This window comes from Monodon monoceros, unplaced genomic scaffold, assembly GCF_005190385.1.
Source record: "Monodon monoceros isolate NGI ecotype Baffin Bay Population unplaced genomic scaffold, NGI_Narwhal_1 Super_Scaffold_18, whole genome shotgun sequence".
Lineage (NCBI taxonomy): Eukaryota > Metazoa > Chordata > Mammalia > Artiodactyla > Monodontidae > Monodon > Monodon monoceros.
In genome coordinates this window covers 96,345,320-96,366,334 of record NW_021703774.1, presented here as the reverse complement: position 1 = coordinate 96,366,334, position 21,015 = coordinate 96,345,320, and the positions used below count along the sequence as shown (strand labels likewise).

Here is a 21,015-nt window from a genome sequence, read left to right as displayed (position 1 = left end):
CTAAAGCTAGTAGAATAACAGAAGTATTCTCTACCTGTATATACCTACGTTTCTGGTTTAACTGTTCTTTGAAATTTCTGTTTTCCCATATAGAATGCAAAGAGTATGAGCATTCATTTTTCTTAGCTCAGATTAACTTTATTTTATTTTTTTGTTTTTCTAAAGCCAGCAGCTTGTATAACACTGTGCTTTGCCCAGAAGTCTAACTAAAACTGCTTGAGAGTAAAACTGCTTTGCCTCTCAGTTATATTTCGATAAAGGAAGTTACGAGTGCTTTTTATAAATGCTTGAGTCTGGAAGAATTGGAGAATGAGAATGTACTTATATTTTGTTAAAATAGTTTTCACTGGACAGATGAAGTAAAAAGTTTTGAGATGTTGCACTTCAAGTTGGTATATACACTTGAAAGTATAGAACTAGAAATATTGGTGAATGAGTGGGACTAAAATAATAGACTTATAAAATAGAAGTTGATTTTTGAAACCCCTTACTGGAGTGTCTATATGAGCAAGTAAAAATGGGAACGACTTGAGACCAGAACACGTTGGGGCAGTCCAACCATTTTGGGAAGTAAATGAGTTAGCAGAGGGGTCAAAGCAGGTATCAAATGAGTCAGGGAAGTAAGGAAACTAGAAGTAAGTTATTAAGGATGCTGTGAGAACAGAGAGATTTGGTAAGGTTGAAAGGGCTCACAGCTCTTCCGCCACAGGTGGATTTAACAAATTACCCAGGATCTTGGTGAGACCCTTTTGTGTGAAAACTACAGTTAAAAAGCCAGTAGAAGACAAAAGTCAGTCAAAGAGAAAAGAGATGGACTGGGACTGTTCAAAAGTGAAGATGTTCACTTTAGAACTGAGGTAGAAAACTTTTAAGTTTGTATTGGAATGTTCACTTAGAAACAAGTTTCTGTGTCTTGTTTTGAATTTGTGAGTAGAAGAGCTCTATTAAGCCAAAGGCTTTTTTAAGAAGGCATATATGGAAGACAGTATAAAGATTTCTACAATTTATATGCAGCTTACATGCATGAGTAAAAGCATTACTACATCTGTTGTTGAAAAACAGTCTTTAAAATTCTTTAGTTTTACATACCTAAACCAAAGTTTCTGTCTGGAATTACCTGGGAAGTGTAAGGGAAAGGATTGTGGAAAGAAGTCCAAATTATAGTACTTTGTCTTCTGAAGAATCATAGATCTGTAACCCAGAGAGACCCCATCTTCCTTACTTCTCTAATAGGGTCATAAATGGCCGACATGTTTCATAAGTTGAGACCACACTTTGTTTTATTTATTTATTTATTTATTTTTGGCTGCGTTGGGTCTTCATTGCTGCACGCGGGCTTTCTCTAGTTGCGGCGAGCAAGGGGCTACTCTTCGTTGCAGTACACAGGCTTCTCATTGGACGGCTTCTCTTATTGCAGAGCATGGGCTCTAGGTACGCAGGCTTCAGTAGCTGTGGCATGCGGGCTTAGTAGTTGTGGCTCGCGAGCTCTAGCGTGCAGGTTCATAGCTGTGGTGTAAGGCTTAGCTGCTCCGCGGCATGTGGGATCTCCCGGACCAGGGCTCGAACCCATGTCCCCTGTATTGGCAGGCGGATTCTAAACCACTGCGCCACCAGGGAAGCCCCAAGGCCACACATTCAGTGTCCTTTCTCTTTTCCAGGGTTGGGGTACTTTTATATATGAAAGTCAGCTTAGTTTTATTTAAAGAAATCATCATTTCTCAATTTTACATTCTCATAGTATCATTATTTAAAATTGAGACTTCCATAATATTTAGCACTAAAATATGAATATTTAATAGCCACCCTTTCTGAAGCTATTAACGGAGAGGAGTATCAAGTAGTGTAAAGACAGTGTAAATGTTGTTAGTTACATGGCATTTGGGAGAAAAGAACAGATCTTCTCTAGGCCATTATATATTACCTGAAGTTTGTCTTTATAAGGGTCCTCCTGTAGTAGTGGGTTGAGACTACAGACTATGGAGTCATACTCCTGAGTTTTAATCCTTTTCCTGCCATTTTCTGTCTTTACCCCTTAGTAACTCTGACCTTGGGCAGCTTAAGTACCTCTCATTTATAAATGGGATTGATGGGTTATAATAGCACTCTTAAGAGTTGTAAAGTGCCTGGCATGTAGGTTACTTTCAGTGAATGTTAAATATCAACGCAAAAGAAAAGTACCTTCTTTTCTACAAGTTATTTATCATCTTCTTTAACTGTGAAAACTGTCCCATCTACCTTTTTTACTTAGTAGTTTTACTCACCATCCACTGTCAAGAAATCATCCAACACAAATTCAAAACAATAAACTCTTGTATTCTTTTAATAATAGGTTTAGGCAGGTTTTTGCCTTTTGGGAATCATATTCTAAGAATCATTTGAAAAGGGAAGCGTTTTTTTCGCCCTATATGTGTAGTGATGGGTAGTATCTTTATTGTGATTTTTTTTTCTTGCCTTTTTCCCTAAAGGAAAAACAGAAGTTTGCTGTTTGAGTTTCCTGATATCATAACCTATAATTCATGGGACTATACGTTGGACTGAATTATTTGTTCTTGTTATTCAAACAAATGAATGAACAAGAGCACAGTCTATCAGATTGCTTTGCTAAGAAAAGGCGTTAGAAGAATATGCATTTGTATGTCAGTTATATGTTTTAAGGTATATGTGTATTTTTTGATTCCCTGCAGTATCATTTAACAGACCCAATGATGATTTTGTTAAAATAAGATGCCACAAAATAGGAAATTCAGCCTGTTTCTGGTAGGTTCAGGTGCCTGTGCACATAGATGTTTTCCTTACTTATGAAAGGAAGTGTGGAGGCTTTTTGTAGTTCTTATTTTTGGAATGATGAAGAGCTAACCAGCAAGATTTTTCTGGTAATATATTCAGAAACCATAGCTTACTACTCTCTTCTGTACAGAGTCAACTTAAGGGAATTTTTAAATGTATTGGCTGTTCGTTCATGTATATAAACTTGAGTGAAACTGTTAAAATATGACTTAATTGCCACTAAGTTATACTTATCAGGTGAATTCACATATTATCTCTGATCATCCAGTAAAATAACTACCACATCACCCTCTTCCAGTCCTCTGCTAAGTCACTTTTAATCACATTACTGTGCTTTACTTTCTCCATAGCACTTAATCACTATAAGTGATAATCTGGTTCGTGTACTGGGTAGTCCATCTCTCCCACTAGACTACAGGACAGCATCAGGGATCTTACTGCTTACTGTTCACTGCTGTACCCTCAGAACCTAAAGAAGTGCCAGACATATTCTTGATAACTCAGTAATGTTTAAAGAATTAATGTTTGAATAAATTTTGAAGGCACTTAGAAGATCCCGATGGTCTTAGAATTTTATAGATAGTATTGAATGTTTTCTGGGGGTGTACTGTAAAGTACCAAAAATCATATCAAAATGGAGTATACATGCATATTTCTCACTGTGTAAGGATTCTTCAGGTTAGTTAGATTCTCAGAAATATCCTTGAGTTCTTAGAAGATTAAGAACCATCAAAACATCACATATTTTATTGATTCTTTAGTAAGTTCGGATTTTGGTTTTTTGTTTATTTTGTGTGTTTTGGTAAAGCTTTGGAATAAAAGCAGGCAACTAATTTGTTGTTTAAAATATATCACTTTAAAGCTCAGAGTAACAGAATAAGATAATCAAGTCCATGAGTGATTTATAGTAGGTTTTGATAGTGACAAAACATTTTAGGTAGAGGAATGTGACCCATAGTGTGGAGTGACTGCATAATAATTTTTACAGCATTGCCTTCTTTGATTCCATTTTTTAGCACATTTTTCAAATTGAACAATTTAGAATTTCTCAGGTAAAATTATAATTAATTTTTGCTAAGTCAAAATTTTCACTTTTTTGTATTTTCCTTAGTCTTAGACTAAGTCTTAGACTCCTTATTAGTCTCTAATAAGACGATTGAATTGTAAGATAATTGTGTTCTATAGCCATTGACCATTTCTTTATGAAATTGCATTTTAATGTTTTTGATTATCACTTGCTACTCTTTACATATGCTATCCAGAAATATATTTACCCAATAGTAATCTTAATTGATGATTTCATTTAGTAGTAATTGGTGGATATGATTTTCTCTGTTACTTTGCAAACCTGGTTTTTGAATTTTTAGGAAGTATCCCAAGTATGCTCAGTTCTGTTTTTAAGTTCTTTATTAAAGTTTGTTTTGTGATTTTTTTATGCAAATAAGGAAAATCAATATACTAAAGACTGTTTCTTTAATGTCTTTCAGCCAATGGTAATGATAGTAAAAAATTTAAAGGAGAAGATAAAATGGATGGTGCTCCTTCTCGTGTACTTCATATTCGAAAATTACCTGGTGAAGTGACAGAAACTGAAGTTATTGCTTTAGGCTTACCTTTTGGTAAGGTGACCAACATCCTTATGCTGAAAGGAAAAAATCAGGTATATTTCTTTCAGGACTTATAAAATGTTAAGCCCCAACTATCCAGCAGGTGTGAATTAGCTGTTGCCTGATGAAAGGATAGTATATAGTAGGTTACTTTTCTTAAAGAACATGACAGAAGTCTTACTCTGACTTCTCCTTGTAGCTGTGTTTGGGAAACTAATGGTAGGGAGCTAAAATGAATAAGTCACCGTAGTTTTCAAATTTCAAATTTTAAATTCCCTTTAGGACTCTAATTGAACTACTGGTCAATGAGATTGTAGGAAATACAGATGAAATACTTCTTTTATTGTGGCTTTGCTCTTTGTAATATCGGAAATCAGTAAGGACACTAGCAGCATCTTATCCTTTAAGCTTATCCCAGGGAAATATTTATCTTATAGCATTAGAAGAAGATAGTCATTAGTCCCAGATATTCTATATTGAATAGTTATACCTGTAGCAGTAGGGTCCAGGTATATTAAAAATCAAATTTTGTTTTAAAGTTTCTAATGATACCATTTAGAAGAATTTAGAGAAATTTAATGTTCTCTTAAATATAGTTAATATCACTAATAATATGACATTTAATTTTTTTCTTTGTTAAATTGTAAATGCTTTAAAAATGACTTGGTGTTCTCTTATGTTTTCTAGGTTAGGAGTGGTAAAATTCTGGTGCTGGAAAATGTTTAGATTTTATTTTCTCTAGCCTTTGTTGAAATGGGTACATTTGTAGTGTATGGAAAATCAGAGGTGGAAGTTGTATTCTAAGAGCTTCTGAGTTTAACTTTAATTGTATCTCTAAACTTCAGTAAGAGATTTCTAATTCTACCTACTAGAGCATCTAAATGTAACTTTAAAGGTTATATTCTAGATACTGATTTTTCTAATGAACCAAACAGATTACACAGATATTGAAGTTTATTTGAATTTTATTCATAATATTAAGATTTTTGCTATTTAAATTTTCAGGCATTTTTGGAACTAGCAACAGAGGAAGCAGCTATTACTATGGTTAATTACTATTCTGCTGTGACACCTCACCTTCGTAACCAACCGATTTATATTCAGTACTCCAATCACAAAGAACTAAAAACAGATAATACATTGAACCAAGTGAGTATGTGTAGGTACATAAATAAAATGGCCTAGAACGTATTAAGAATCTCATAAACATTAGCAGAAAAAAAATTTTTTACCATTCAGAAGATTTTTCTGTGAGCATTTTCTTGTTTTTTGTTTTCTGGTTTTTTTGTGGCATTTTCTTGTAGCATGTTAAGTATTAACCATTATGTTAATTTACAGAAAGTATGTGTGGTCTCTTATTTTCATATTTTAAATTAATACTGGATAAATTAGTTAAATAGCATTTTTTTCAGTGATTTTAAGGTTCTGGTCAAAGTGTTCTTTTTCTTTGTGCAAATTAAAGTTTTTGTATAGATACTGTCTGAGGTAGGACTTAAGCATAAACTGTTTATGCAACTCTGCTGCTTAGACTTCAGTGTAAGAAGTTCAGTCCCTTTGGTAATTTGACTTTTAATAGGTCTTAATTTATTATGGAAAAACTCCTACTGAGGATGTGTTAATGGTTTTCCTGGGGGGGGGGGGAATGTAAGAATTGAGAATATATGTTGAGAATATGTGTTGATCTTTTAAAAATGTGATGTAGAAGATATTAATTATCTAAAATTATTTTTTTAGAAAAAGTATAAGAATGGTTTTAGATCTAAGTACATAGGATTGCAATAAAAACTGGGCTAAAAGCTCTTCAAATGTAGTTTTTAGCTAATTATATCTGTTTTAGTAAAATCTAAACTGTGGCTCGTCTTATCAAAAATTAAATGGAAAATAATTCCTCATAGATTTTAACCTTTGTAAAAAATAATTTAAGATCATTTTGATAGTTCATGAAAAATAAGCTTGTAAAACTTTTTGCGTGAAAGATAAGGCTAAAATTTCAGTTGTTTTTTTAAATTTGATAATTTTCATTTCTTTTGAACCAGAAGTTGTACTTCTCAGAATTTATCATGAGGAAATATACCAAAAGAAAATATGTATTCTCTATTCTTTTTACTTAGAGTTTAAAATGGCAGTTAATATCCCAATTTTATTTTACATGTTAGTATTTTCAGTAATTAGTGAATGCATTCTCATTTAAAAAGATTCAAATGAAAATGATGTGGAAAGAATAAAGATAAGGCATCTATAGATAGATAGATAGATATATGTAGGGGAGGGGGATTTGTAATTTCAAATAGGATAACCAGTGGAAGCCCAACCAACAAGTGACATTTGAGTAACAAACTTCAAAGTGATTAGAGAATAAGGTACTTACTGCAGTCTTGGTTATGTTCCAGACATAGGGAGCAGTCAGTGCAGTGTTCTTATGTTGAAAAAAATTTTTTTGACAGCCATATTTTTGATTTTCAAAAGTTCTTCTTTTCTTTGATACCCTTTTTACCTCGTAGTTGGTCATTCTTTACAGTTACTAATTAATGTATTTTAAAATACTTGACTATCTTTTACCTTCTTTAGAATTAGCTGTTATGTTTATCTTGTTCTCTCTATTCTTCTCTTCCTCCCACCCACCCTCATTGTCTGTTTATATTTCAGAATGGACAATTAGGTTTTATTGGACTTGCATGCTTTCCTCTAGAGTAAGGCAGCGAGGACTTGGATACTAACCTGGGATCCCCCCCCCAAATGCCAGAGGTCTTTATTCTTGGCCTTCAAAACTCCTTTTAGAGTTTCTGTTCTTTTAAGGGAGTGTTTAGTTGTTGTTGCTTTTGTTTTTATTGTTTAATAATAAGTTGGTTGATGGTGAGAAGGAAGAGGATGTTTGTTAGCCATACTTTCTGTTAACCCTTTTATTTTCATTCTCCTTCCTCCTGTGTACCTACCAATTTCTAATTTGATTCCTATGGATGCTACCAGTGCAAACCCTGTTTTGCTATGTGTTCACTGTGTCTTCTGTCCATGCATTTTCTGAGTTTTGGGAATTTGATAAAATTATTCTGAGCTAGTGATAACCTTTTCAGTATCTGCATTTATTCCATTTTGTACTTATTTATAGTCATTTTAATAGTGTTTTATAATAGAAGAGAGACAAATGAATGTGTGTGTCAATCATGAATTCTTCCAGAACCTTTCATCAAATCAGTAGGTTCTGTGAATTCACTCTTTTCAATATCTGCCCAGTTTTCTTCTTTCTTGCTACTTCATTTGCTCAGACACAGTCATCTGCAGCAAATCCTTTTCATGCTCAGGGTAAAGGCCCTTTGAGATGAGTACTGTTTCTGTCTTACGGCTACTCCCACCCTATTTTCCTGTGCTTCTATCCCAGTAGTAATTGTAGTGCCTGTAACCTGGCATGCTTTCTCTTATTTTGTCTTTGGAGGCCATTGTGCTTCTGTGCTGTCACTTTTACCTGGAATATTGTGGCCTGCCTGCCTTTGTACCACCTTTCCATCCCTTACTTCACATGGCCACTTGTTAGTCATCTTCAGGTTTCCCATTAGTTAGTTTCCTTGAAAGCCATCCTCTGATCCACAGAGTGGATTAGGTTTGGATCAAGAACCCTTAATACAAATGAAAATCACAGTGAGATACTGCCATGTATACCATACTGGATAAAATTAAGACCGGTAATACCAAGTATTGGAACAATGTAGAGAAGCTTGAACTTCGTAAATAAGTGATGAGAATGTAAATTGGTAGAATCATTTTTAAAACCTTGAAATATCTACTAAAGCTGAGCATATACATATTCTTTGACTTAGTAATTTTTACTAGTCACGTATCTGAGAAAATAAATACATATGTGCATGAAAAGATATGTATAAGAAAGTTCATGGCACACTGTATGTAATAGCCCAGAGCTGGAAATGATCCACATGTTCAGCAGCTGTAGAATGTGTTGTGGTATATTTATTCGTTGGAATACTGACTGGCAAAAAGAATGAACAAGCTACTGGTGTCTCTAGAACTTGGATGAACATCATAAAAATTATGTTTATTGAAAGAAGCCAGATCAAAGTAGAACACGTACTATATGGTTCCATTTATATAACTGGGAGAAAGCATGTGTGTGGTTTCTGGAGTGTTGGTAATGTTCTATTTTTTTATCTAGATAGTCCTTTTACAGATATGTTCTATTTGTGAAATTTTATTGAGCTGTATATACTTATGATTTGTGTCCTTTTATGTGTATATGATTGTTTCAATATGAAGTTTAATTAAAATCTAGGTTGGCAAGCCAACTCTGCTCCATGAATTTTTTTTTAAAACGTATGAAGAGGCTTCCCTGGTGGCACAGTGGTTAAGAATCCACCTGCCAATACAGGAGATATGGGTTCGAGCCCTGGTCCAGGAAGATCCCACATGCTGCAGAGCAACTAAGCCCATGCACCACAACTACTGAGCCTGCTCTCTAGAGCCTGCAAACCACAATTACTGAGTCCACATGCCACAACTACTGAAACCCACGCGCTTAGAGCCCGTGCTCTGCAACAAGAGGAGCCACCGCAATGAGAAGCCTGTGCACCGCGATGGAGAGTAGCCCCTACTCGCCACAACTAGAGAGAGCCCGCGCACAGCAACGAAGACGCGATGCAGCCAAAAATAAATAAATAAATGTCAGTTTATTTATTTAAAAAAAAAATGGGGGAGGGAGATGCAAGAGGGAGGAGATATGGTGATATATGTATATTATAGCTGATTCACTTTGTTATAAAGTAGAAACTAACACACCATTGTAAAGCAATTATATGCCAATAAAGATGTTAAACAAAAAAGCTACACATAAATGAGACCAAAAAATGTATGAAGTTACTTGTTAATGATAATAGAGAACGTAATTGTTAAGGTAAAAAAGGAAGATGGAGAACAGTGAATAGTATTGGAAAGAAAAGTATGCAGTAGATAAGTACTTAACATGTTTGTATGGAGTACATATATACATATATGCTTGTGTATGTAGGGAAAGCAGACAGGGTGACTGAGTTGCAGAGGACACTTAACTTTTTATACTGTTTGGATAGTACACCATGATCAAGTGATTCTTATTTTAAGGAGACGTTCCATTATTTAAAATAGCAGATGTTAGAGTTCTAAGTTGTGATATTTCCATGCTTATTATAATAAATGTATATAAAGACATGTTCACTAATGAAGAAAGTGAACAGTGAGCTACTTGCAATGAGCTACTTAAAATACTTTATTTAAATATATATTGGGTTAAATATGTTCAGATGTTTAAATTAACATTGTTCTAGAAATCTTTTTATCCCTCTTTTTTTATAACTATATTCTTTATAGTAGTGTAAATATGCCCATTAAGTATTTATTGTATGTTTCAAAATGTTGGATTTGAATTAACAAGTCACTTTAACATAAATTTATAGGTCATATTTTATTAGCATTTAGATGATGAAGTTTGACTAGATGAGTGTGTGATCTCTTTGAGTACCAAGCTATATGATTTCCTGGTTATGTAATATTTCAGTGAAATGACCATCCTCCCACCTTTTTTGAGATATAATTCACATATACATTGTGTGGGTTTTAAGGTGATTTGATATATTTATATTTCGCAAAATGATTACCACCACCACATTAGTTAATAGGTCCAGAAAAAAATGTGACACTTCATGATTTTGGGGTCATATTTGCATAGGGCCATGCTAATCTCTGTGTTGTTCCAGTTTTAGTATATGTGCTGCTGAAGGGAACACTGATCATTCCTTATTATCATAAATGTTCTCATTCTTTTGTATCCGCCTTCCTTTTCATTCATCACTGTGCTCTGTTTATATTCCTGTTCATCTGCCAATACAACTTTTTCAAACTATAAAGCAATGTAGAGGTATTTGTCATTATTATATCTAACAGTTATTTGCCTTTATATAGGTTTTCTGACCCCAGATAAGGTAGAAAGAAATTATTCCTTATCAGTGAATCTGTCAGTAATAATAGGAAAGGCATAATAGTAATAAAGGCAGTCTTTTTGGAACATTTAACATATGATTTAGTTGACAGATTTCCCCAAAATACTGTATTTTTTCAGCTCCATATATATATTTTTTTCACATTCTAAAATCTCAGAAATCAAGATGTGTCTTATAATAGTTGATCTGTCATGGTTCAGTTATCAGTATCTTCCTAGTCCTACGTAAAATTATAGTGTATTAGATACCATAACATGTATGGAAAATATTCTTCATATTTTATTTTGAAGTATTCCTGAAAATTTTATGGCTTTGTAGTATGGTATACATCAATTTCTGTTCTAAAAATTTTGGTTTCAGAAGTTATGCTAGTATGAAAAAAAGACTTAATTTGTATCTGAATATTATTCTTTTAGGATTTATTGGAAATAATGTTTATGGGAGTTCTTTTGGATAACCTAGTAATCCCCTTAAGGTTTACTATGTGCCTTTTTTATGGAATGAATAATGTTAAAGTTTCATTGTTCTCTAAAAGTTTCTATTTAAAACATTTTCTGAATCTGTCAGACTGCATCTTGTTGTTTTAAGAGTAAATTACACTGACTGTCTTTCTTATTCCACATTGGTCCCAAACCCTAGATAATTGTTTTGAAGTAAAATAAATACTAGTATAATACTTGAATTATAATCCTTGGCTCATGGCAGGTGCTCAAAAGTATTTATTGAGTGTTAAATTTTATTTAATCTATGTGTTTTAGAAAAGAATTTAATATTGTAACGTTTAGCAAAGTATAGGTAAAAATACCAGGAATGTTTCTAAAGTGCTTATCTTTCATTTTTTAGCGTGCTCAAGCAGTTCTTCAAGCAGTGACAGCTGTCCAGACAGCAAATACTCCTCTTAGTGGCACCACCGTTAGTGAGAGTGCAGTGACTCCAGCCCAGAGTCCAGTGCTTAGAATAATTATTGACAATATGTATTACCCTGTAACACTTGATGTTCTTCACCAAGTAAGTTTAGTTTAATTTGCATGTTCATCTATAAAATTGAGAAATAATAATACAGTAGATAAAATTTGTTTTGATTTTAATGTTTTAACAGATATTTTCTAAGTTTGGTGCTGTATTGAAGATAATCACATTTACAAAAAATAACCAGTTTCAAGCTCTTCTCCAGTATGGCGATCCAGTAAATGCTCAGCAAGCAAAACTAGTAAGTCTAGCTTTTTTTTGAGATAGCAATAATTTTCAGTGGTAGATATGTATATACACATATATATGTGTAGCTAATGTTATTAATACTGACATAACTTAGCGATACCATATAGCATTTTAGATGGCACACATTATTGTCATTAAGGTAATATTCGAAAAGCTTAGTATTTATGATAAAAAAGAAATGTTTATTTTTAACAGTCATATTTGTAGTTACATGTAATATAGGCTTATAGTTTGCATTTGTGTTTGATTTAGGTCCAGAAGTTTTGTGCTCTTGAGGATATATCAGGATTGTATTGTGCATGCATACCTGTATAAGATTTTACATTTTCCAGTGGGAGTTTCAAAGTAATAAATTTATCTATAAGATAGTTTGGCTGAAATACGTCAGTAGACATGTGGCTCAGTTCTATGATAGGCTCTCAGCTATTTCTAGTATTCTTTTTAAGTATTTTTTTAAAAGATAGGTTTTTTGAATAAGTTCTTAGTCTCCCTTTTATTCACATTACTTAACCTTTGTTGTTGTTGTTATATATGGAGGGTAAGAAACTGTTCAAAGCAGTAAAATCTACCCGTCATAGCTACCACTGAAAACTGCATACCACGTCTTTGTTTCTAAATGCCTAATCTTCTGTTTGTGTATCTTATTTAAATCTACCTTTTTCTGTCTCTTTAACTTATTGTGCTGTAGTATCTCATTTTTATTCCATTATTAAAACATTAAATATTTATTATTAAATCAACTGTCTGTACTTATATTTGTCTTACCTTTTTTCTCCCTTTCACACTTCTACTTTCAGACTAATTATGGCCTATTCAATACTTCCTCCAGATCAAGATAGGTTGTATGGAACCAGGCCATTTTTAATTATTGTTTCATTGTATTCCATCCTTAGAATCTCATTTGGAGAGCAAAAATAGCTTCAGGTAGCAGAAAGGCTTTACTAGTAATAATAACATAATTGAAATGGTTTACCAAGTGCTGTTACCTCATTTTTTTCTGACTATTCCATGTTATAAACAGAGCAGGAATTTTTCCTGTGTTACAAGGGGATGCTAAGATTTAAAGAGGCAAATTACTTATAATGTACACTATCTGTAAAGTTGACATTTTTTTTTTTTTTTTTTTGCGGTACGCGGGCCTCTCACTGTTGTGGCCTCTCCCGTTGCGGAGCACAGGCTCCGGACGCGCAGGCTCAGCGCCCATGGCTCACGGGCCCAGCCGCTCCGCGGCATGTGGGATCTTCCCGGACCGGGGCACGAACCCGTGTCCCCTGCATTAAAAGTTGACATTTTTTTAGTCTACTTTTCTCCAGTGTGTTCCTACTCACTGGTTCCCAATTGCATGATCTAATCCTATTATGTTTCCCTTTTCAGCAATTAGAGTTCTTCTTTAAAAAAATAATTGTCTTTCCTAACATGCCCCAGCCCTCCAACTTCGGAGATATTTTATATTTAAAGAGTTACTGAAATCATTGTGGTATGAGGTTTGATCAGTAGCAGACAATCTAGAAGCTGTGTTCTCGATGGCACTTTTCACAACTTCAAACAAATTTAAATATAGTGCACATTTTTCTTAATATGGAATATTTTCTTTGTCATTCCCTTCCGATCCAGAGGAGGAGTATTTGGTGAAGGAGCAGTGAAATGGAATTTGATTCAGAATTATACTGCATTTGGGCTATACAATTCAGTGGTTAAAGTAGTTTATATATATCTTTCAGTATTTGATAGGTTTTCTTTTTTTTTTTTTTTTTTTTTTGTGCGGTATGCGGGCCTCTCACTGTTGTGGCCTCTCCCATTGCGCAGCAAAGGCTCCAGACACACAGGCTCAGCGGCCATGGCTCATGGGCCCAGCCACTCTGTGACATGTGGGATCTTCCCGGACCGGGGCACGAACCCGTGTCCCCTGCATCGGCGGGCGGACTCTGAAGCACTGTGCCACCAGGGAAGCCCTAAACATATACTTTTGATGACTCCAGTCATTTTTCTTCATGCCTTTATCTGGACTGTGGACTGTACCTAGAGAATATCACATAATCTAGCCAGTACTAATTTAAATTCTTCAGCATCAACTACAAATAGACTCCGCTTGCAAAATCTTACCACATTTCTTCGGTCTGTTCTCCCATTTTCCACAGTGACTATATCGGATAGAAATTTCTCTTTCCACCAAGTCTGTCTTCACTCTTTCTTACGACCTTGCCTGCTGCTTCTCAGAAAAAATAGAAACTATCAGATGGAAACTCCATCAGTATTTCTCACAAAATCTACTTATACCCACACATATCTGTCTCTTCTAAATAAAAGGCATAGATATTTCTAAGACCAGTAAACACCAGATACCATCCTGTTCTGCCTCATAAGAGCCTTTGCATTTTCATCCCCTCTTTCTCTTGTATTTTTCTCTTTGTTGGTTACTTCTCACCAGTGTTTCAAGTGTGCTTAAGTGTTCTCTCATTTTTTAAATGAATTTACCCTTAATTCTGTATTCCATATATCTGTCCATCTAACACCTTGTCTCTCTTCCGTTTCTTCATTTATAACTAGAATTCTTAAATAAGCTGTCTTTATTTGCTGTTTATACTTATTATCCTGTTCTTATTTCTCTACTTAGAGTAATTTGGTTTCAGCCCCTATTTATCCATATTTTTCTCCCTCGTGTCACCAGTGATCACTAGAGTAGCTAAATCTCAACAGAATTATTCAGTCCTTATCTTAACTAACCTTAGGTAACATTTGACATTGAACCTTTCTTTCCCTTTCTTAAAATCGTCTTTTCTCCTGGTCTCTGACACTTCTCACCTAGATATATCCCACCTCTCTGTCCCTTCCTTGTTATATTCCTCCCCTTCCACCACGGGGACCTCAGCTGTTACACACAGCTCAATTACACCTTTGTGATTCTGACTACTCACATCACTTTTTCTAGCTCAGACCTCTTCTAAGAGACCCAGATTAGGAACCCATGGACCATGGCGCACCTTCAAACTTAGCGTGTTCAATTAACTCCTGTCACCACCACCCCCCACCACCAAAAATACGAAAGCCTGTATTTTCTGTATCAATAAAGGTCAAGGTACTATGAATCTAAGAAACAAGCCAGAAAACGTTGAATCTTCCTTTATTCCTCTTCCTTTCAGCTTATCACCAAATAGTACTCATTCTAGACCCTAAATTTCTGTTGAATCTATCCTTTTGTCTCCAACTCTCTTGCCATCACCATAGTCTAAGCTAGTGTCATTCAAAGTGCTAGTCTTAGATGCTACAAGGCACTTGTGCAAAAATACAAATCAGCATACTTCTAGCTATAGTTTGTTTAGTGTCAGTGTTGATAATAAATTTGGACACAAAGTTCTCTTCATGCAGAGTGACTTAGGTTGCTAGTCCATGAACCACAGTTTGAGTAGCACTGATGTAAGCCATCATCTCTTAAATCTGTGTTTCATTGGTCTTCTGACAAAACTCACCACTTTGAGTTTTAAGAATGATCTCAAAGTCATATATCTTCCTTTCTCAGTGCCCTTCAGTGACTGATTTTTGTTCTAAATATAAAATCCTCCTTCCTTAACATAGCTTATAAAACTAAATCTTGCCTCTCCAGTATCATCTTCCACCTTTAACCATATTGGACTTCTTTAAATGCTTGCATATTCTATATATTCTCTGATCTCATGGGCTTACAACTTGCTGTTCTGTTTGCTAAAACTGTTCTCTCCATCTCTTTATGCCCAACTCCTACCTCTCTTTCAAGTATCAGTTTAGAAGTCTCTTCTCAGAGAGGTCTTTCATAACCTTTCAACTAGATTGGATCCCTTCCTTTCTTAGTTCTCATCACTGCACATCAAACTTAAAATTACTTGTTAAGTGTCTGTATTATCTGTTGGACTATAAGTTATATATGAGTGGGTATCATGTCCACTTTGTTCCCTGCTACATTTTTAGAACCTAGCACAGTGTATGGTGTATTACAGGTATTAGGGCTTTTTCAACCCATGTCACAACTTTCCCAGCATCTAGAGTGCTGTAGATCCTTCCGACCTTTCAACCATCCATGTACATCTCAGTGTATTATAAAATGAGTTGATTCTAAACTTTGTAATTCAGTTGCTGTATTTTTATGCTTGTTAAAACAGTAGAGATCATGTAAAATTTATAGGTAAGGAATAAGAATTTGGGAAGGGAATCTTAAGCCTGCTTCTCCACTTCTATAGTGATTGTTGTTCAAATGAATGAGAGAATGACAAAATATTGCTTACGCCCTGGGAATTCATTTAGCAGGCATAGTGTACCTTTAGGTTTGGGGGAAGAGAATTATAGTATTCTTTAAAGTATGGTCCAGAGCCCATTCTTATCAGACTGTGGTCCAGATACATTCTTATCATATAGATTGCTTACACAGAATGGGACTCTTAGGCCATTCTGAACTAACAGTTCTAATCTTTGGGGTTGGGAGCCCACTACTCTGTTTTGTTTTGAATGCCCTGGGAATCACTGCCATGTAAAGGCAGCTTGAGTGACAGAGCCAACCAAACTTTCCATATATTAGTTATGATCTTTGGCAATTATTTTCATTTAATTGGAATTCTTTCCCCCTAGCATTTTGCTTTATAAGAGAAGAGCAACTCGGAAAAAAAACATTAACAATGGAGTTTTATTAGTGAGGGTTGGAGGGGAAAAATGTAACTATCTCCTGAATTTGTCCTGAGGTTGGCTTTAAAAAGCTCTTAAGTCAACAGAAAAGATAATGTATATTGAGGGTTGACATTTAGGGTGGTAATCACAAGTCATTTTAACAATCATAATTGTCAAGTAAAAAGTAAATTGTTTTAAATGATCTTCACATTTATTAAAGAAAATGCCCTAATGCCTTTTTCAAAAATCTTGTTTATTGGCAAGCAGTGTATTGGCCAAAGATATCACTTAACTGTGGCTTTCTATCTAGTTCAGTTTCTATATTTTCGAGAAATAGAAGTAATCTCCTTTTTACCTTGACTTTTAAAAATTGTTTTATACAACCCTGAAATTATAACACACATGGTAGAAAGTAGCTGTTTTTGTTTTTGTTATTAGAGACAGCTTTTCAGGTGTGTTATCTTTCTCTATTAGGAATGTGTACAGTTGACACTGGACAGTGACACTGTGTCTTTTGGAAATCCTTTAATATGGTCACTCTGTTTTAATATGCAAGTGGATTGTTTCTCATTAATGATTCCTTCCAGGAGAGTGTATTTCATTAGTTTCATTGGTGGCTTTTCCTGTTTTTAATCCATATGCAATGTTTATTGTGTTGTTAACTATACATTCTGTATTTAACATCTTTACTGAGTTTATCATGTTTTTGCCATAAATCTTATACTTAGTATGAAAATACTTTTTCCTGATTGTTTTTGTGTATTCCAAACCTTCCCTTTGCATAGACACATTTGAGAGGCCTTTCTGCAAATTAACTTGAGCTTTTACTGTGAGAAATCTTTGCTCTAGCAAGATCACTGCAATCCCGATTGCTGAACACAGACTGACTTGTGTGCTGCCATTATTTCCTGGAATTTTGCAAACACACGAGCTTGAAGTGAGCTTGCATATCTAGTTTACTCATTTGTAGTCATCTTCCCTCAGCCAGCTATTGAAAGTGCCTGGATTTCTATTCTTGTGTATCCTCAGCTCTTGTTCCTCTCGTATGTTGCTAACAGGTAATTTTAATTTACATATTGTTTCCTGATTTCTCTAGCTTTTGTGTCTTAGGTGTACTTGTGTATCTTCCATCTACATAAAGATACTATTTTTTAATTAAAGGAAGAATGTCAAAGGCTTCTAGAGGGCTTTCTAGCAGTTAGCATATTCATAGTAGATATTTGGCAGTCAACCTCATTGAAAGAACTCAGCCCCAAAGAAACTCTGCTTATTGTGAAGTTAGTGATTTTGTGTCAGTACATTGCTTTTTGCATTAATTTAGATAATATGACCCAAAGCCAGGTCTTTTCTTACAAGATATCAGATTTTTTTGTATGATGTTATTGAAATAGTCACCTAAGAGTGAATTTTGCTACTCATCTTTTGACGTTCATATCTTGGGGAGAGATATAGGTTCTATTACTTGGCTCAACATTTCCCCTATAGGAATGAGTAAAAGAAGACCTGTTTTCAATGCTTTGTTTGTCTTTACAGAAGAGTATTGAATTAATACTTATATTACTCTGGCTGAGAGAGTTGATACTTGGTTTTCATTCTCATATGATGATAGGTACATTGCCTAATTCAAATATAATTCAAATCCTGATGTGTATGTAGTCCCTTTAAGTGAGTTTTCATCAGTAATTATTGAAATTGGTGAACTTGGGTTGAATTGTGTTTTTAGGTTAGTTTTTAGCTTGGTAAATATATTCACATAAATCTTAACTTTTTTTGAATTTTATTTTATTTAGTTTTTTGTACAGCAGGTTCTTATTATCTGTTTTATACATATTAGTGTATACATGTCAATCCCAATCTCCCAGTTCATCCCACCACCACCCCCAACACTTTCCCTCTTGGATAAATCTTAATTTTGTATATTAAAGGAACGGGTTTTCTTTTTTTAGAGTGGGAATATTTTAATTATAAGCTTTATATACATAAGGAGCTGTTACAGAGGTTTACTTTTTCCATAACAGGGCACTCTTGATTATATTTTAGTCTGTTTCAGTTACTTTCCTTCTTCAACAGTGTGACAATTAAAATAGTCATACTGAGGTAATACAAAAATTCTCTTTCAAACATCAAATGTGAAAAATATGTTGGTCTACTATTAATATAGGTCTGGTTTTACACACTTAATCTTGGTCTGCATAGATATCAGGCTTGATCTATTTATGTATTGTTAGAAGAATTGTTTTCATTTTTGAGGTGAATTATAGAGCTAAACATGTTCTTCATTTCTGGACTGTTATTTTATATAGTAAATGTTTATTCTTCTAATGAAAAATTAACAGTGTGTTCCCCTGTTCTCTAGTTCGTTCCAGGTTTCTATCCAGCTGGAGTAGCATTGGTGATTATATAGGAACAGAAAAAAACATAATAATCATAACAGCAGCACAGTCCTTTTATAATTCATATATCTTACATATGTGTAAAATATACATATGTGCTTTTACATATGTGATCTTTTATCTAATCCTGATAATAACCCTGCAAGGAAACATGGCAGCCATTGTCGTATCTGTTTTCCAGGTTCAGAAAGATTCTGAGATTCAGAAAGGTTAAATAACTTGTTCAAGATGACCTTTCAACTCTAGAGGTGTACTCCTCCTATTCCAGAACTTTCCTGGGATGACGTTGAATTTGCTTATTCAGCAAGTTATTCTGATTCAGGTTGAACAACCTAGGTTAAGGAAGATAATATTGGATTGGCCAAAATGTTTGTTGGGGTTTTCCTTAAGATGTTATGGAAAACCCAAATGAACTTATTGGCCAACCCAAGAGTTTTTGCTCATTTCATGGTAGTTGCTATTATGCATCATAGTGATATTTAGTTGTCCTGAGGCACCTCATTTAATGTGGCATCAAACAGAAGTTACCTTATACCTATACCAATTTTTATAAGTGTTACCATACAGCAAAAGATATGTGTATAATAAAATTAACTTTAAAGTAGTGTGCAGACTATTATGGTACTACTTTGGCAGCACTGACTATATTTGTGACCCTTGTTAATTTTTTTAAATTAAAATATTTGCAGGTTTGTAAAATTAAAAGTATTAGCACATATGTTTAACTGGTTACATTTTAGATTTAGATAACACTTTTCTATTTAAAGAAGATAGTATTTGTGGAAACCAGTATATATTGGTTGGAATAGTAAAGAACAGGGTATGGAATTTGATCCCTTTCTTGGTGACTTTTATGTGCAGTTTTTCATCGTTGAGTTTTATTGTCAAAGTCATACTTTTTCTAATTTTTATTTCTTAAGATTGCTGATATATTTTGTTCACTTTTACAGGCCCTAGATGGTCAGAATATTTATAACGCTTGCTGTACCCTAAGGATTGATTTTTCCAAACTTGTGAATTTGAATGTAAAATACAACAATGATAAAAGTAGGGATTATACTCGACCTGATCTTCCATCTGGGGATGGACAACCTGCATTGGACCCAGCTATTGCTGCAGCATTTGCCAAGGAGACATCTCTCTTAGGTATGATTTTTATTGTCTATACCACTTTTCTCCCATTTTGCCAAATGGGAAAGTGCCTGTTAAACTCCAGTAAGTATAATGAATCTCCCATTTTGGAATTTAAGAAATTATGTTAGGTTTCTCCCCGCATCAGGTAAGAAAGCATATGTATGCTGTTGGAAGAAAACCCTAAGTTCATAAGTATAATGAAAATTATATCAGTTATATTCTTTTTCACCACTCTCATCTTCTCTCCCAGAATAGAAGAGGAAAAGCTCTAATGAAGAAATACTGTTGAGTTCTTAATAAAATATTTACACTTTAAATTGAAGTCATGCTGTCTAGGGCCCCTTGTGCATATTCTTTAGGGCCAATCTAATTGTTTCAATTTAGCACTGCACAGACAATGAAAAGTTAACAGATGCAACATATAATGGGAGTAGGTGTATAGAATTTTTTCAAAGCATATTATACTCTCTTTTAAACAATTTTAACTAGAATTTCATATAAAATTTATTTTGGTATTTATCAGTATTTGCGTTTTGTCTTAATCATTGTATTTCACCTCATTCTACAATGGATTTGACCCACCTAATCAAAAACAAAACAAAACACAGATTTGCAACTAATAGTTGACAGAGTCAAGATGAAGGAAAAATAAAGGAAAATGTTATTTTGTAAGTAAAATAAGTGATTTATAATTTAAGATGAAATTTTACAGTTTTATTTGATGTATTCAGGAAATTCTTGGTTTCTGAAGTTTGTAAGATTATCATTAAATGAGTTGTTTCTATACATATGGAACCCAAGATTGATGAGTCACAAACTAGTTCTTACAGTTTAGTTTATGTTTATCAATTAAAAAAGAAAAAGCATTATAATGAAGTAATTTTTGGAAATAGATATTTACTTACTGTGAATATATAGCATGTGTTATCCATTTATAAATATGTAATATAAGTGATACATCTATGAACTGAGACACACTAATGCACAAGAGAAGCATTTGACATGTGAAATTAATTCTGGTAATTTTAGACAAAACTGACCCTTTATTCTAGTTGTCTAATACATCTAGCACAAGTCATAGCAGTTTATCATGACCATAATAGATTCTTTAGGTTGGTAACATTCTTTCTTGAGAGAATCTCTGTCACTGTGTGGGGCTAATTTAAGGCTTTATTCCCTCAACTTGGCTTGTAAGTAGATAATATTGACTATGGTGTACCATTTTTTAAAGTCAAGAGTGAGACAGTAATGAGTGATACATGGCCT

General features: G+C 34.0%; 1 protein-coding gene and 1 non-coding gene across 9 annotated transcripts in view; one reads left to right on the top strand and one right to left on the bottom strand.

Annotated features, from left to right (window-relative positions):
- PTBP2 (polypyrimidine tract binding protein 2) overlaps nt 1-21,015 on the top strand; it is an 80,430-nt gene that overhangs the window by 35,364 nt on the left and 24,051 nt on the right. For all 8 annotated transcript variants that reach the window (XM_029227871.1, XM_029227870.1, XM_029227869.1 and 5 more), the window contains exons 4-8: nt 4,275-4,447; nt 5,400-5,543; nt 11,216-11,380; nt 11,472-11,582; nt 19,566-19,761. In XM_029227871.1, coding sequence (XP_029083704.1) covers nt 4,275-4,447; nt 5,400-5,543; nt 11,216-11,380; nt 11,472-11,582; nt 19,566-19,761 — 789 coding nt within the window. The remainder of the gene's footprint in view (nt 1-4,274; nt 4,448-5,399; nt 5,544-11,215; nt 11,381-11,471; nt 11,583-19,565; nt 19,762-21,015) is intronic.
- Nucleotides 10,058-10,159, bottom strand: LOC114900098. The gene has a single exon (XR_003794720.1). It is a non-coding gene; the product is annotated as a U6 spliceosomal RNA (small nuclear RNA).